The sequence below is a fragment of the Patagioenas fasciata genome, chromosome 1, assembly GCF_037038585.1.
Source record: "Patagioenas fasciata isolate bPatFas1 chromosome 1, bPatFas1.hap1, whole genome shotgun sequence".
In the NCBI taxonomy this organism is placed as follows: domain Eukaryota; kingdom Metazoa; phylum Chordata; class Aves; order Columbiformes; family Columbidae; genus Patagioenas; species Patagioenas fasciata.
This window is the reverse complement of record NC_092520.1, coordinates 176,381,264-176,396,302: the sequence shown is the minus strand read 5'-3', so window position 1 is coordinate 176,396,302 and position 15,039 is coordinate 176,381,264. Positions and strand designations below refer to the sequence as shown.

The 15,039-nt window shown below is 47.1% G+C and overlaps 1 protein-coding gene across 3 annotated transcripts; it reads left to right on the top strand.

Annotated features, from left to right (window-relative positions):
* The first annotated feature begins 1,083 nt into the window (after nt 1–1,083).
* Nucleotides 1,084–12,826, top strand: PICK1 (protein interacting with PRKCA 1). 3 transcript variants are annotated; one of them, XM_065856219.2, is made up of 13 exons: nt 1,084–1,182; nt 2,164–2,255; nt 3,019–3,130; nt 4,477–4,605; nt 4,729–4,795; nt 6,099–6,188; nt 6,570–6,623; nt 6,724–6,786; nt 7,124–7,257; nt 7,788–7,880; nt 8,871–8,921; nt 10,391–10,535; nt 10,795–12,826. In XM_065856219.2, the coding sequence occupies exons 2-13, from the start codon at nt 2,215–2,217 to the stop codon at nt 11,034–11,036; spliced, it is 1,221 nt and encodes a 406-aa protein (XP_065712291.1). In that variant the 5' UTR covers nt 1,084–1,182; nt 2,164–2,214; the 3' UTR covers nt 11,037–12,826. The 3 variants fall into 3 exon arrangements, with proteins under 3 accessions (XP_065712291.1, XP_071658027.1, XP_071658022.1); XM_071801921.1 differs by lacking the exon at nt 1,084–1,182 and adding an exon at nt 1,570–1,589; XM_071801926.1 differs by lacking the exon at nt 8,871–8,921.
* Nucleotides 12,827–15,039: the final 2,213 nt, after the last annotated feature.

Sequence of the window (15,039 nt, the reverse complement as noted above, 5' to 3'; positions counted from 1 at the left end):
ACACACATCGCTGAGGACAGAACAGCACAGAAACTTGGTGATCCTGCTGTACACATGGTGGTTTTGCACACAGCTGTGCTGACAGGCTTTCAAAACATTACTTCCACAGGTCACTGCTGCCTTGCCAGCAGCACAAGAAATTGTGCCAGCCAATTTCAAAGCCTTTTGTGTCCCTGCTGTTATCTGAATCATCAGTTCAGGACATGTCCACATTCACAAACGTCTTTCTGAAACGCTCCCTTCTGTGGGAGGCCAGTGCTGGGTGTGTTTGTGTAGGGGTGTCACCTTCCACAGGTAACAGTGCGACGAGTGCAAGAAGTGTTGTTCCCTCGAGGTGGGCACACTTCAGGTGGCCCTCCTGATGACCAAACAGCTGATAGCTCACCGTGATCCACAAACAGCAGCAGGACAAGCCACAGTGCTGCTGTCCCATGCTGCGCTGTGAAACCCTTAAACCCATCCAGCTCAGCAGTTCCCAGAGAAATGTCTTTGAGGGTGCCAGAGCACTGGAACAGGCTGCCCAGGGAGGTTGTGGAGTCTCCTTCTCTGGAGACATTCAAAGCCTGCCTGGACACCTTCCTGTGTGATCTGCTCTTGGTGGGTTGGACTACATCGGGGGTGTCAAACTCATTTTCAGCGGGGGCCCCATCACGGTGGGGTGGCAACCGTGAGGCTGATGGGGCCCCCGCTGAAAATGAGTTTGACACCCCTGGACTACATGATCTCCAGAGGTCCCTTCCATCTCCAACCATTCTGTGATCCTGTGACTCCTCTGCTGCCACCTTAGAGACTCACTGCCCCCAAAGGCTCTGCCTCCCGCTGCTCCTCCAGGACTGGGGTACCTCAGGAACCCCAAGTGGAGCGGGACGGAGAGGGGAACACCCGGGAGACACCGGAGGGGGCTGGCTGCGCTGAGGTGAGCCCCTCCAGGTCGGGGGAGCCCAAGCGCAGAACCAGGACCCCGACGCCACCACCAGCGCTTCGCCGCTCCCAAGATGGCGGCAGGAGCGAGCCGGCCCCGCCCCCCTCCGGCGCCCGTTCCCATGGCAACGCGGCACGACGCGAGCGGAGGGGGCGGGGTCCCGCGGCTGCTTCCGGGCTGGCCCCGGCGGTGACGTGTCGCGGGCTGACAGCACCGGGCGGCAGGTGGCGGCGGGGGTGCGCGCCGGGCAGCCACTTCCGGTGAGCCACGGGACACCCCCTCTCCCCCGCCCCTCAGGGCCGCGACCGGCGACCGTGTCTGTGGGGGAGGGGCTGTGGGTCCTGCTCCGCCTCCCCCTCCCGGGCTCTGTCAGGGCGATCCCCCCGAAACGGCCGGGCCAGTGCCCGCTGCCCCTCTGTACCCTCGGGGCTGAGGCCTCGGGCCGCCGGGAGACCCCGTTGTCAGGGCCTTGTGCCGCCGCGCGGTGCGGGCCCAGCCCGGTGGGCGGGCGGGGGGGCGGCGGGCACGTTGGAAGCACGCAGCGGCAAAGGGCTGTGCCTGAGGTGCGAGGCCAGGTGTCAGTGGAGCCCTCGGCAGCCGGTGGGGTTGGACATGGCGGTCACTGCCTCGGGTGGCCACTGCCTCGGGTGGCCACTGCCACCGCGAGGTGAGCCGGTGTCACCCCACTTCTGGTGCTGCCAAAAAAACACATCTGCTAAATAGAAAATCAAACAGGAGGATTTGTCTGTGGGGAAATAATGATGCTTTTTGTGAAAATCAGTTGCGAAAAGCTTTGCATAGCCTCCCAAGATAGGAGATGAGCATCAAAAAGTGACATGACTTGCTCTGAAGTCAAGAACAAACCAGAGGTGTTTAGCAGAAGTAGGAGATAAACTAAATATCTGTAGCAACCAGGATGCTGGGCAGGTAGCATGTGTGGAGAAGCAGCTTCCAAAACAGACCATGTTTTGTTCTGTGCTTTGGAGATACTGCACGTGGGTGGGTTTCGAAGCATGCATCGTTGAAACTTGAGAACTTTCTCCTGTTTCATTCTGAGCAGAGAATCAGAGACACTTGACATGTTTTGTGTCTTTGACAGAAGAACAGAAACCACGATGTGAAGTTCAAAAAAAAAAAAAAAGAGGTGGGGATTGACAAGGGTGACAGGTTGGTTCTCTGCTGATTCTCTGCTGTTTTCTTTTGAGATCACTGGTTTATTGGGGTTTATTCTTTCTTCCCAGGGAGTTTGGAATAAGCAGTTTCAGGTGAACAGGCTCCACTTAACTAAAACAATGTTTGCAGATTTGGACTATGATATTGAAGAAGATAAGCTGTGAGTATTTCACTTTTCCTGTTTTTTGCTAACAATAGAAATAGTTTTTGCAGCCAAGACCTAATGGGAGCGGATAAGTTTACCTGCTCCTGACACTGTGTGCTTAAAGGTCAGACTTACTGTTCAGTTCTGATTTCTTGCTCCCTCTGGGGATTGGGGATGAGGCATTGCCGTGCTGGTGAGCAGAGGAGAGCACTTTCTGTTGCTCTGCAGTGGCTACTCTGCATTTCTGACTGCAAAGTAGTGCAGACACATCTTCTGTAAATTAGTGACCTTAGCTAGAGAAAAAAATATTTACAATGGAGGAAAGATAATAAGAGGCAGGAATAAGTGGAGAGAAACTCTGGACTCCTTAGGTCTGTAAGGAGAAGAACACTGGCATTTCCTGAGCAAGTAAAAGGTCTGATGAAATTCGCAATGAATTTGACATGGAGCACTTGTATCTCATTTATACTGGGCAAGTTTCCTCTCACTCTAGCACTAAGAGCAGCTGAAACACTCTCTAAAACAAGATAGAGTTTCCTCAGTGCCTAGCAATGGATGAGGGTATCTCTCCCACCTCTAATCCTTGCATGCAAGTCTCAAAAAATAGCCCAGAAGGTCCTTGTGCTGGCCAGTGCTGATGGACTCTATGGTGGAGATACTGAATTCAAATGTGTGACACCTGTTATGTTTTCAGTGTGTGTTGGCTCAGACACCAGAGCCATTTCAGACACGTGCAGCTCTGCCTACTGTGTTAGCCATTCACCTGCTCTCATTCTAGGGGCATCCCCACTGTACCTGGGACGGTGACCCTGAAGAAGGACTCTCAGAACCTGATTGGGATCAGCATTGGGGGAGGAGCACAGTACTGCCCCTGTCTCTACATTGTCCAGGTGGGCACTTGGGGAAGAAGAATAGGTTGCCTTTGTAAAACAGTGTTGACCTGGGAGATGGGAAGTGTGGAGAGCCCTGTGTTGTTTGTCTCAACGTGGGAGACATCATCTTACTTCCCACTGAATGAGGGCTATGAAGATGATCAGGTGCCTAGAGCACCTTTCTTATGAAAAGAGATTGAGAGAGCTGCGTCTGTTCAGCCTGGAGAAGAGAAGTCTGAGAGGGGTTCTCATCAATATTTATAAATATCTCAAGGGTGAGTGTCAAGAGGATGGGACCAGACTCTTCTCAGTGGTGCCAAACGATAGGATGAGGGGCAGTGGGCACAGACTGAAACACAGGAGATTCCATCTGAATATGAGGAAAAACTTTACTCTGAGGGTGCCAGAACACTGGAACAGGCTGCCCAGAGAGGTTGTGAAGTCTTCTCTGGAGACATTCAAAACCTGCCTGGACACATTCCTGTGCAATCTACTCTAGGTGAACCTGCGTTTTCTCTCGGATGTAGGCATCCCCTGCCTGGCAGACCTTGGCAGGTCGGAGATGCGGTTTAACGGAAAGCCTGCTCAGCTGAGAAACTGCTGGGGAGAAAGCAGGCGCTGGAGGTGCTGGCTCTTTGCTGGATGTGGGGTGGCACCGGAGGGGCAGGGCGTCTCCTCCTGGAGAACAAACAAAAAATATTGGTAAGTCAGACAGGAAGGAGCAGAAGATCTGCCTATTGATCCACTGTAGCACCACAAGTGACAATGGGCACAGACTGAAATATGGGAGGTTCCATCTGAATATGAGGAGAAAGTTATTTACCTTGAGGGAACCAGAGCACTGGAACAGGCTGCCCAGAGAGGTTGTGAAGTCTCCTTCTCTGGAGACATTTAAGACCTGCCTGGACACATTCCTGTGTGATCTGCTCCAGGTGAACCTGCTTTAGAGGGTGGTTTGGACTAGACGATCTCCAGAGGTCCCTTTCAACTCCAACCATTCTGTGATTCTGTGAGGTTTCCTTACCCTAGTACCTAATAGGTGTGGAAGAATTAAGACCTCTGAAATTATACTTCTCTTTGGAGAGCATATTAGAATTGACGGGGGGAACAGTGTGACATTCTCAACATCAATAAATCCTGTGCTTGAGGAGCTACATCTTGGAGGCAAGGACTTCCTGAGAAAACAAGATGATCTGTCTGCCTCTTAGTTAGGAAAGGGGAAAAATCGTGGCTTCACCATGAGCAAAATACAACTGAGTTAAGTAGAAAGAATGTAATGGTCCCTTTTTTATTGTTTAGCCCTGCATTCGCCTTTCTCTTCCTCTTGATTCAAGAGTATCTGTGCTCTTTCTCTTCTCCGCTAGGTATTTGATAACACCCCAGCAGCCTTGGATGGCACTGTAGCAGCTGGTGATGAGATCACGGGAGTGAACGGCAAGTCTGTCAAAGGGAAGACCAAAGTGGAGGTGGCCAAGATGATACAGATGGTAAAGGTGAGAGGTAGGAGGGGGACACTGGAGCTTCTGGGTCGTAGTTTGCAGTTCATTGTCCACTGGTAAAGGAAGACACTGCTACTTGCTTCCAGCACAGCAGTTTTGGATTTGGTCTTTCTCCAGGGCGAAGTGACGATACACTACAACAAGCTTCAGGCTGACCCAAAGCAGGGCAAGTCTTTGGATATCGGTAAGACTGGTTTCTTTCTCCCTAGACTGTTAAAGTGACGCAGGGTGGGAGGGTGTGAAAGATTGCTCCCAGCTAAAACCAAAGTAAAATTCTGGTTCCATTCTTCCTCTTAAATCAGTCATTTTCAAATGAATACTGTCAAAGAGAATTGCAGGTTTAAAAGAATCCTTCCCTGACTTCTCAAAGCAGTCTTGAAAGTTAAATTGAGGCTTGACTTGTTGCAGGAGGCTTGTTTTTCCTTGCTGTGTTTAGCATGGATGATGAAACTCAACTAGATAATAATTTAATTTATTTATTTTTAATACTTGCTAGTTATGCTGACCTATTAAGATTTTCAGCTGTACACAGAAATCTGTCTGTTGAAAAACACTGGTTGCAGTTTCTCAGCTTGGAGAACAGTGATGAAATATCTGTCTACACTGAGTTTTGTACAACCATGAATTTTATAGTAGATAGGGGAGGCTTTATTTCTAAAACAAAGTGTGTTTATTGAACTATGCCTACACAGCAGTCTCCTTGATACAGTCTATGTTTCTCACTTTACTAAAAAATCTGTTCTTTTTGCTTTCATTTATTTTTGTGGTGATTAAGTTGCTAATGAATTGATAGGGGTTCAGGATAATGGGGAGGAACGAGATGGATTCCTGGGGAAACTGAAGTGTGGTGGGAATGTGGTTTTCTTTCCAGAGATGCTGAACACTATGGCTTCAGCTGAGTTCTTGAGAGCTTCAGGCACTTGGCACCCCTGCAAGTTTGCCTCTAAATAAATATAGCTGAGTCATCTGATTCCAAAGAGGACATAATTATCTCTGGTAATTTGCAGGGTATGATCACCAAAGACAGAAAGGAATTCCATCAAGGGGTGACAAAAGGGTTTAATTAAGATCCAAAAGATAAAAGTAAGCAAAGGGATAACTTTGAGCATTAAATCATATTTGTCTTGCTTTCAGGCTTGTCTCTTGATTCAGCTGAAGTAATACAGCAAGTAGCATAAGGAAAGTTTAGTTCCAAATATCGTGATAGGTAGCTTATAGTGAAGTTATTTGTTAGAATAGTCTTCCAAAAGAAGTGCTGAAGCTCTATTGGGTGAAGTTACAGGATGTGAGAATGGAACAGACAGACAAGATAGAGGATGTGCTATGCACGGCTTGACTGAACATGTAGTTTCTATGGTTTTCTTCTTCTGTTTGCTGCCTCAAGCGTGAGTTAAGTTCAGTGAGAAACCAGTGATGTACACTAGTGAGCTTTTCATGCCCACAGAAATTACCCTGATCCTGGTTTGCAACTCTCTTTTGACCTTTAGTATTGAAGAAGGTAAAGCATCGGCTGGTAGAGAACATGAGCTCAGGGACAGCGGATGCTCTGGGGTTAAGCCGGGCCATACTTTGCAATGGTAAGTATTGTTCAGGCGGACATTTTCTTAAGGCAACACTTACCCTCTTGTGCTTACCAGCTTTTGAAAGTTACTTTCGTGTTCCACGTTATTCCTTCATAATTCTTTCCTTCTGCTGTGCCTCACTAGCCATTTAAATGTTAGCTAAATTCAAATTAATTTAAAGTGGGCAGTGAGTGCTGATAGGTGATGACACCACTCTGTAACAGTGATTGGCAGTTATTTTAAAAGCTTCTTGTGTTGGATCAGGGGACGGGCTTTAGAGATGAGGGAAATTTGAATGAAAAATATTAAACTGGTGTTTTTCCAGTCTGCCAAGTGTTAACCATGTCCTGGATTTGACTGATTTAATTCTGTATTCTGATTCTTGTTTCCATTTAGATGGACTAGTGAAGAGATTAGAGGAGCTGGAGAGGACTGCAGAGCTATACAAAGGTAAACTGTGTCATCCATCAGACACCAGGTGGGAGAGAAAGATGCCTGTGTTATGTTACAGAGAAACGACTAAAATGCTTTTTTCTGGTTTCCACCACAGGCTTGACAGAGCACACGAAGAGTCTTCTCAGAGCTTTTTTTGAGCTGTCCCAGACACATAGAGGTAAAGAATCTTGAGTGAAGGGAGCAGAAATCTTTGACCTCCCATTTCAGGAGTTCTAGTCAGTACTTTGAGGAGTGATTCCCTCACCCTAGAGAAAACTAGGTGTTGCAGAAATGAGCTGGGAAGGGCTGTTTTCCTGCCAATAGCAGTTATGGTACTAACACACCAGCCATCAGACATTGAAGATATGCCCTGCCAACTTCTGGTCTTTAGGGAATATGTAGAATCATTCCTCAGCTACCTGCAAGGTTATGTGAAGGAGTGGTAATAACTGGAGGCAAGGTTTTTCTCCAGGGCCAACTTCTTTCATCTGTTTGTATTTGTTACCCTCATCCAGCATTTGGAGACGTTTTCTCTGTCATTGGTGTACGGGAGCCACAACCAGCTGCCAGCGAAGCCTTTATAAAATTTGCTGATGCCCATCGCAACATTGAGAAGTTTGGGATTCACCTTCTGAAAACCATTAAGCCGGTAAAGAATTAACCATAGGAGTAAAGGTTCTGGAGAAGAAGGGAATCTAGAAAGACAGAAGCCTGTCTTTGAAGGTGTGGTCTTAAAGATAATTCATTGCGGGAAGAACTGTCTTTGGTTTCCTTCAGGGAGTGAGAGTCTCCTGGGGATCTGCCCACTTAGTTTAACAAAGAGAGTATTAAATTTTGATTTGAGCACCACTTTCAGTGCCACGTTGGATGTACAGCATTGGGTAGTGGGCCATTGAATCAGGGAAAGTGGTTTCCAGGATTAATTCAAAATGAAAATGAAAAAAGGTTGTGTGAAAGAAGACAAATTCAGACCAGAAGTGAGGTGTGGATTCCTAGCACTGGAGCCACTCTAACCATGGCAATTCTGAGTCTAGATCAAACATTTTCTTTCAGATACACTAGTTAGAAAGTGTTCACTCGAGGCAGCCTCATGGCCTGTACTGGTTAGAAGGTTGCACTTGATGAATTGTAGTCCTGGTTTTTGGTCTGACATTCAGCAACAGGATGTTTGCCTTGCAGATGCTCACTGACTTGAACACATATCTGAATAAAGCCATTCCTGACACAAGGCTGACTATCAAAAAATACCTGGATGTCAAGTTTGAATATTTGGTGAGTCGCTGGTTTGGTTTTTGTTTTGTTTTATTTTTAGTGCTGGTTGAAGTTATGTTCCATAGAAGCTTAGCCTAAGGGTCACATATAGCCTATACAGCCACATGTCCATCCTTCCACAGTCCATGTGAGAATGCATTATTTTTTCCAATTCTTTGTTGCCAGATCACTCAGATTCAGACACCAAATAGTTCTCAGTGGTAAGAGAGATCTCCCAGAACCTGGATGACTTATTTTCTACAACACCAAATTAATTTTCTTATTTATTTGTAAAGGATTCGTATGCAACTTGTGTTCTTGAACTCCCCTAAATAGCTCACCAGCCTCAGAGTCCATATTTTCAGGTAGTTTTGCATAGTCTTTTTTTAGCTAGATTAAACCACTGTCAAATCATGTTTGTTTCCGTTTAGGCTATGCTTCTTTTTTCACCCTTCTCCATTCCATTTACCGCTTGTTTTCTATGCCCCAAAAATAGTGCATCTGTTTGGTAGCTGTAGGAATCTATTTGCTTTTATCAGCTGAGAAAATTATTTGGAGCTGCAGCCCTAAGGCAAGTGAATATGCCACCATCTCTTCCCACATCAATCCTTCCCAGAATTAATCTCTTTTTTTTTTTTAAATCTATTTATTCCCTCCATATACTTTTCTGGTACTGTGTTTTCCTGAACAGTAGATGAATGCAGGATTTTTCTTTTACTAGGTTATACTTATCTAAAGTATTTGCTCCTGCAGTATAAATAGTAAGCACATTGTCTCTTCCTCACTCTTTTCTCTTCCTGTCTTTCTCTAAATACATTTTCTTTCCACCTGGGATGTTTAATATACTCTCATCCCAGTGTGCTTTCCTCAGTGGCCCTTGCTGTAGCATTGAAGGAAGGCTTGAAATTATACAACCCAGTGGCTGTGGGTGATGGTGAAATTGCTTCTAATTCTTAACATTTCTTTCTTGTTTTGCTTTTTTTTTTTTAAATTATTTTAAATTCTGTGAAGTCTTACTGCCTGAAAGTCAAAGAGATGGATGATGAAGAGTACAGCTGCATTGTGAGTACCAGTACTGTGGCAATAACTGCATACTCCGTTTTTGCAGCATCCCTATGCACACTGCCGTGTAATTACAAAAGCATTTCTGTGCCTGTGTGCACCCAAGCTAGTGAACGCACGCTAAGAATTATGCAAATTTGTGCTTAATATATTAGAAATTGGAGACCCATAAATGCTTCCTGAGAAACTCCGCCAGTAACTGTTGTGAAGCACTGGTGCTGTGGCATAGGAAAAGGACCAGACTTCTCTGCAGCTTATTTGCTCGGTGGTTGCTTGTCTCAGCGTTTAAGTAATATTAGTTTGTGGAAGGAGGATTAAGGTGTTATCTTCACAGATTCCATTTGTGTGTAGTGCACAGCTTATCATTAATTCTGGACTTGTTTCTGAGAAATGGAGGCTTAGCTTCTCTAGCAAAATGCATCTGAAAACTGTGTATGTAGCTGGAGAAAATTGATTAAAGGATCTCTCTTAACAGTAGGGTGTTTTTTTAATAAAAATAAGTAATATAAAATCAGAATACTTCTGAAAAAAAATGGCAACTTTCTCTAGTAACAGTTTGCTATCTGTTTTAGAGTTTTATAATTGTAATCTTTAGCTGCTCTGTTTAAGATAAGTTAATGGTGTCCCCTACATGCTGAATTTCCCTGCATAAAAGTAAAATCTTGTTTTATCCTAGGTATTGATCTCAGAGCAGGGATTTGAATTTTTGGAATGCCTAGTTCTTAGCTCCAGGAAGGAATAAAACTTTCCTAATGCAACACTTAATTATATCTTTCCTGCTAAATGGAATCCCAGTCTTGCATAATAACATTTTGGGGTTTTGGCGCATGCAGTGTGCATTACCAAGCCATAGTCAGTAGCACAGATTTTTATATATGTTATGGTTACAGGTGCAAGGGAGGAATGCTGTTTTCCTGACAGACCTACCCCCTTTCTCTCAAAACTGTTTTGTGGACAATGTATAGGTCCATCCCTACTGGTTTCCAGCTTTGTGTCTGGATGGTTGTAGATACCACCAGGTTCCCTTTGTAGTTGTGTAATATGTCGTGCAATCAATATAGGGTGAAACTTGCAGAGGAGCGCAGACTTTTTTGTGTGATTAGTATAAATTAATATATCCCTTAGACCCTAGGCTTGTTTGTTCATAATATCTGTCTTAACAGTCCAGATTAGATGCCATTCCACTTCCCCATGCTAGGCTGAAAGGTGCCTGTCCTATTGTCTTTGCTTAGTGTAGTGATGCTTTTCTTCATGGTGGTTGGTGTGTCTTTGGCCTTCAAAATGGCCCATTGCCTGCCAGTTGCTGACATGGCTCAGCCTTCCTCACGTTTCCTACTTCCTAATTGCAGTTCCAGTGAGCCTGAAAAGGCTGTAATAACCCAAGGTCATTGTGAGTCAACATCAGGAGGAGAACTCTGTATAGAAGCACTGTTGAGGGGGTCTCTAAAATGGCACCGTGTTTTTGGCAGGCTCTGAATGAACCCCTCTACCGGGTCAGCACTGGGAACTATGAATACCGCCTTATCCTGCGTTGCCGTCAGGAGGCTCGCACACGCTTCGCCAAGATGAGGAAGGACGTGCTAGAAAAGATAGAGCTCCTGGACCAGAAACACGGTGAGTACCACTGTTGTGTCCAGCACCCAAAAGGCTCAGGCAGACACAGCTTTGGCCTTTACGCTCCTTCATCTCAGTTCAGAAGTCTTTACTGAAGAACCCTTCTGTGGCTGTGCCCGAAACATCCGCCCTCGGGCCAAAAGACTTTAATGCGTAGGAGATTGTATCTAATGCTAGCGAGGGAGGCTTGATCACAGCCTTCACACTGTTTGGGAAGGGGGTTTTCACCTAATTTGTTCTCAACGTGTCTCCGCTACAGTGCAGGACATCGTGTTCCAGCTCCAGCGTTTTGTCTCCACAATGTCCAAGTACTACGACGACTGCTACGCCGTGCTTCGAGATGCAGACGTCTTTCCCATTGAGGTGGACCTTGCCCGCACTACTCTCAACTATGGGCAGGACACATACATGGACGGGGCAGAAGAAGAAGAAGGAGGAAGCGAGAGAGAGGGTAGCGGGAAGGAGGACACAAATGGTGAAAAGCTCATTGATGATGCCTGACTGTGTTGGCATGGCCAGAGGAAAGACTTTGCAGACTGTTATAAAAACATGTATTTCACATGGCAATTCATCCTCCGTGATTTCTGTGTACGTGCAGCCTGGGATTCCTCCTCTGCTTTGGGTGGGGGTAGCTGGTTGGATTGGGACCAACCTCTGCTTTCCTCTCTCTTCCCTTGCTTGTTTGCCTGGATATTACTTGTTCCCCCAGAGACTTCTGCTGTCCAACTCGGGTACGGAGGTGTGAGGACGATCCACTACCATACCACCACGTGACTCTGTGTGCAGACAGGACACTGCTGAGCATGTGGGATGCACCACTCTCCTCTGGCACATGGAAGCCAGTCAAACATCTGGAGATGATTACAAATTGCAAGAACAGCCCCCTTCTGTCCTCTCCTTGTGCTATGGGAAAGTGCTAGCACCAGCATTGTTTTTTTTACCCCACTGCTCGCAGTTTTCAAACTTCCCATTCTCTGGCCTAATTGAAGCTTCCTTGTCTCTCCCATGGGCTGCAGGACTGATTTTTGTAGGAGGATCACTCCCACCACTGCCACATCTTTGCATCACATTTTAAGAAATAGGAGCAAGTCCGAACTGGTGCCTAGAACTAGTGGTGGTACATGTGATCTGATCACCACCCCCACCCAAGGGGCTGCTGGAGGCTCTCAAAGCAGGGGCTGGTATCATAGAATACCAGTCTGGAAGGGACCACAAGGATCATCTGGTCCAACCTTTTCCAACCAGTCCATGCTGGGCTGCTGCAACCTTGCTGCAAAAGTTTAGAAGTCTCGTCCCTGACCACCATCTTCTTCATAATCCCTGAGCTCCTGCCCAGCTGGCAGCACATGCACACTTCATAGCTATACCCCAGGGGTGTTCCAGCTCCAGCTGGAACAGGGCTTGAATCTTGCAGGATGTGGCTCTGCCTCTCTCTGGGGGAGAGGAGGGACCTGGCTCAGGAAGAAGCCCTCCTGCTCGGCAGAGATGTTGAGGTGAAGGTGCTTGTCTGAGGCAGAGAGGTTCCTGGGAATAATGACAAAGCTGCAGGCATTTCTTTTTTGTCTTTCACTTCTGTTGTGGCTCTTTGCGATGGACAATAATGAAATGTGCTTCTTGAGGAAGTGCAGCCAGTCCTGCACACTTTTCTTATGCAGGTGCCAGGAGGAGCCACCTGAGAACCGCAAAGGAGATATCCCATCCTTAAACTAGACGAGAGAGGCAGGAAGCTTTATGGAGAGAGGAAGACATGGCCTGTAGGCAGAGGCTTTGAGGTTTTTTAGTGCAAAGCGTGAACAGCCCACCCACTCCTGCTCTCCTCACGTCTCTGCACAACCATTTGTGCTGCCTCTGGGCCAGCCAGAAGCAGCAGCAAACATCCCATTCCCCAGCACAAGGGAAGGGGGAAGGGAAAACCAAGGTCAGTGAGGCTGCTTCCCTCCTCCTTCCTTTTCTCCCTCCCTCCCTTCTTGTGGGCTGATGCCAGATTCAGGTGGCACTTTCCCTTTTAGTGGGCAGCACAACTGCCAGGAGTGGTGTGCTTCTCAGAGGACAGGATTTTGACTTCTCTGTCATTACATTCTAGTGGTAGTGAGAGAAGTTATTTAAAGGGCATTAATTTATGATTGAGATGTTTGTTTTGGTTTTTTTTTCTCTTTGATTTGTTTTTTTGGAGCTTAGTCATCTCTGTGGGTGCCTGGAAGAAAGCCATTCGTGGTCAGGCTGCTCTGGAAGCTTTAAATGGACTCTGATGTACTGATTGTGGTCTCTAATAAAGAAAAATGTGACATTTCGTTTCCTGTCTGTCATGGGTTTTCTTTAGAAATTTGTTTACTCATGCTCCATGGTTTTAATCTTAAAAAATGGTGATGGGAAGATGGGTGTCATGTGCTGGCCATTTTTATTCTTGCTTGTACTGGTGGGTAATCTCTGTGCCAAGCTGATGTGGTCACTGCAGCACAGGTTATAAATGCTGAAGCAAGACCAGTCCTCCATGGAATACCACATTCCCTGCATCTTGGCTTCCCAGGTAAACACCAGCCTTGTAAAGCCACCAGCTGCCTCAGTCCTGTGCAGTGGCATCCCTGCACCCCGCCAGGGCCAGCTTCTCCACACAGCTCAGCTGTTGCATCACAAGCTTGAGCTGATGCTTCAGTCCCTGATCCTCTTTCAGAGCTGCTTGCCGTGCCAAAATACGGAGCAGTTTAGAGGAACAGAAAAAAAAAAAGCTTCAGCAGAGCCTGCCTCACAGCCAACAACATGAAGTGGAAGGCAGTGTGGCCAGGTTTTTGGCAACCTGGCTGGTGGAAGGGAAGAGAGAGGGGTGGGTGTCTCACCGCACCGTCTGTAGTGAGATCTTGTGCCCTAAGGGCTTTTACATGCTTTTGTGAAAAGATTTAAGAGCAGGAGGCTTAGAGGGAAATGTTGATTGGTGACAAGGAAACAGAGGGGACCTTGTTCTAGTGACCTGCCTGGTGCTGACAAGGGCAGTTGTTTTCACACTGTGGACCTTGGACCTCTGCGAAGTTGTGGGTGACTTCTTGGGGAAGATATTGGTGGATGAGGACAAGCTGGCCTGCAGGGACAGGGGCTGGGGTTTGCTGTGGAAGAAGCTATGGAGCAACTTGGTTGAGCAGAGCAGAAACTGTGATCTTTGTGGGAGGGGAGAACAAGTCTGCGGAGCAGTGAATGAATGCCTGTGGGGCTCCATCACCCTTGCTGCTGCTTCTCATTCTACCAGAGCTTTGTGTCTGGGGTTTGTCATGCTGCTTAGCCTGATTTGGGGTGTTTCTAAGGGGATTTGAATAGGAAAAAGCTCAAAGTCACCACTGTGGCTGGCTCACAACGGTGGTGTTAGTCATGGTGGGGCATGCTCCATGGGCTTTAACTTCTTCCCACCCTCATTTTCCAGTTCCTATGTCTTTTCTTAAACTGACACTCTTCAGCACCTTTGTTTTGCTTGTCGTTTACTGCTCTTTGCTCAGGAGCATCTAAAATGAAACACTTTCCTTTGTGTCCCTGTACCCTCCTTGGATTTAAATGGCTTTACTAATCCTGCAGGCTTTGCCCACTACCCTTTAATTTTCAGTCAGTCTGGTCTGCAATGAAACACCCATTTTGAAGGTCCCATGAGCTGCGTTCCCTGCAGCCCTCTGCTTTGTTTTTGATCCCTCGCTCTAGTCACAGGTGCCCCCAGGGTCTCCGAGGTGAAGTAGTTCAGGAAAGAGGAAGGAAGGGCTTTGGCCATGGGTGTTTATAAAAGATCCAGTCCTAAAGCAGATTAAGAGTGGTTTAAGCATGCCAGGGAAGGTTGTCGTCTCTGAAACGAGAAATCCACCACTGCAGAGGGGGTGAGGGGGTCATGCCTGCCTTGCAACGTGCTCCAACACGCTCATTAGTGGCACCCAGGAGCTTCGGCTTAGTTCTTCTGCCTTACCTTTGATTCCTTTACGTAAGGGGGTTTTCTCTGTTTAAAAGGAAAATACACACACGCCTGGTGCCATTTGTGCTGAGTAGATAATCAGTTGGGACACACTTATTTACCTGTGCTGAAAGTCCACCCCCACAGGGGCTGAATTGTTCCCTTCACAGGTCAACAGGACTCACTTCAGCCCAGATAAAGCCAGCGCGCTGCTATTCCTGGCAGTGAGGCTCTGTCTTGTGGCTGCTCGCCTAATGGCATTAGGCTTGCTTAGATTTCTTTCTTTTGCACCCTGGCAGCAGCCTCTAACCCAGCGCTTCCCTACTGCAAAAAACAGCATCATGTGCCACAGCCCCAAATTTACCCCCCACAAAGGATATTCCAGACAGAGGTGGTCAGAGCCAGTGTCCCACCAGTTTGGCAGTGTCCAAAGGAGGTGTTTCAGGAGACACAGTGTCTGCCCCCATGCTGGCTGATAGCTGTGGATTACAGCACCTCGCAAGCTTGCTGCCAGCTCGCCTGGCGCTATCCCGACCATGGAAGTGGGGCGGAGGAAACACTGACACCAGACCAAAGCATACCAGA

Coding starts and splice junctions, on each gene's coding strand:
- PICK1 (XM_065856219.2), top strand. CDS start 2,215: ATGTTTGCAGATTTGGACTATGATATTGAAGAAGATAAGCT. Junction 6,189..6,569: donor CCGGGCCATACTTTGCAATG/GTAAGTATTGTT, acceptor GTTTCCATTTAG/ATGGACTAGTGAAGAGATTA. Junction 7,258..7,787: donor TTCTGAAAACCATTAAGCCG/GTAAAGAATTAA, acceptor TTTGCCTTGCAG/ATGCTCACTGACTTGAACAC.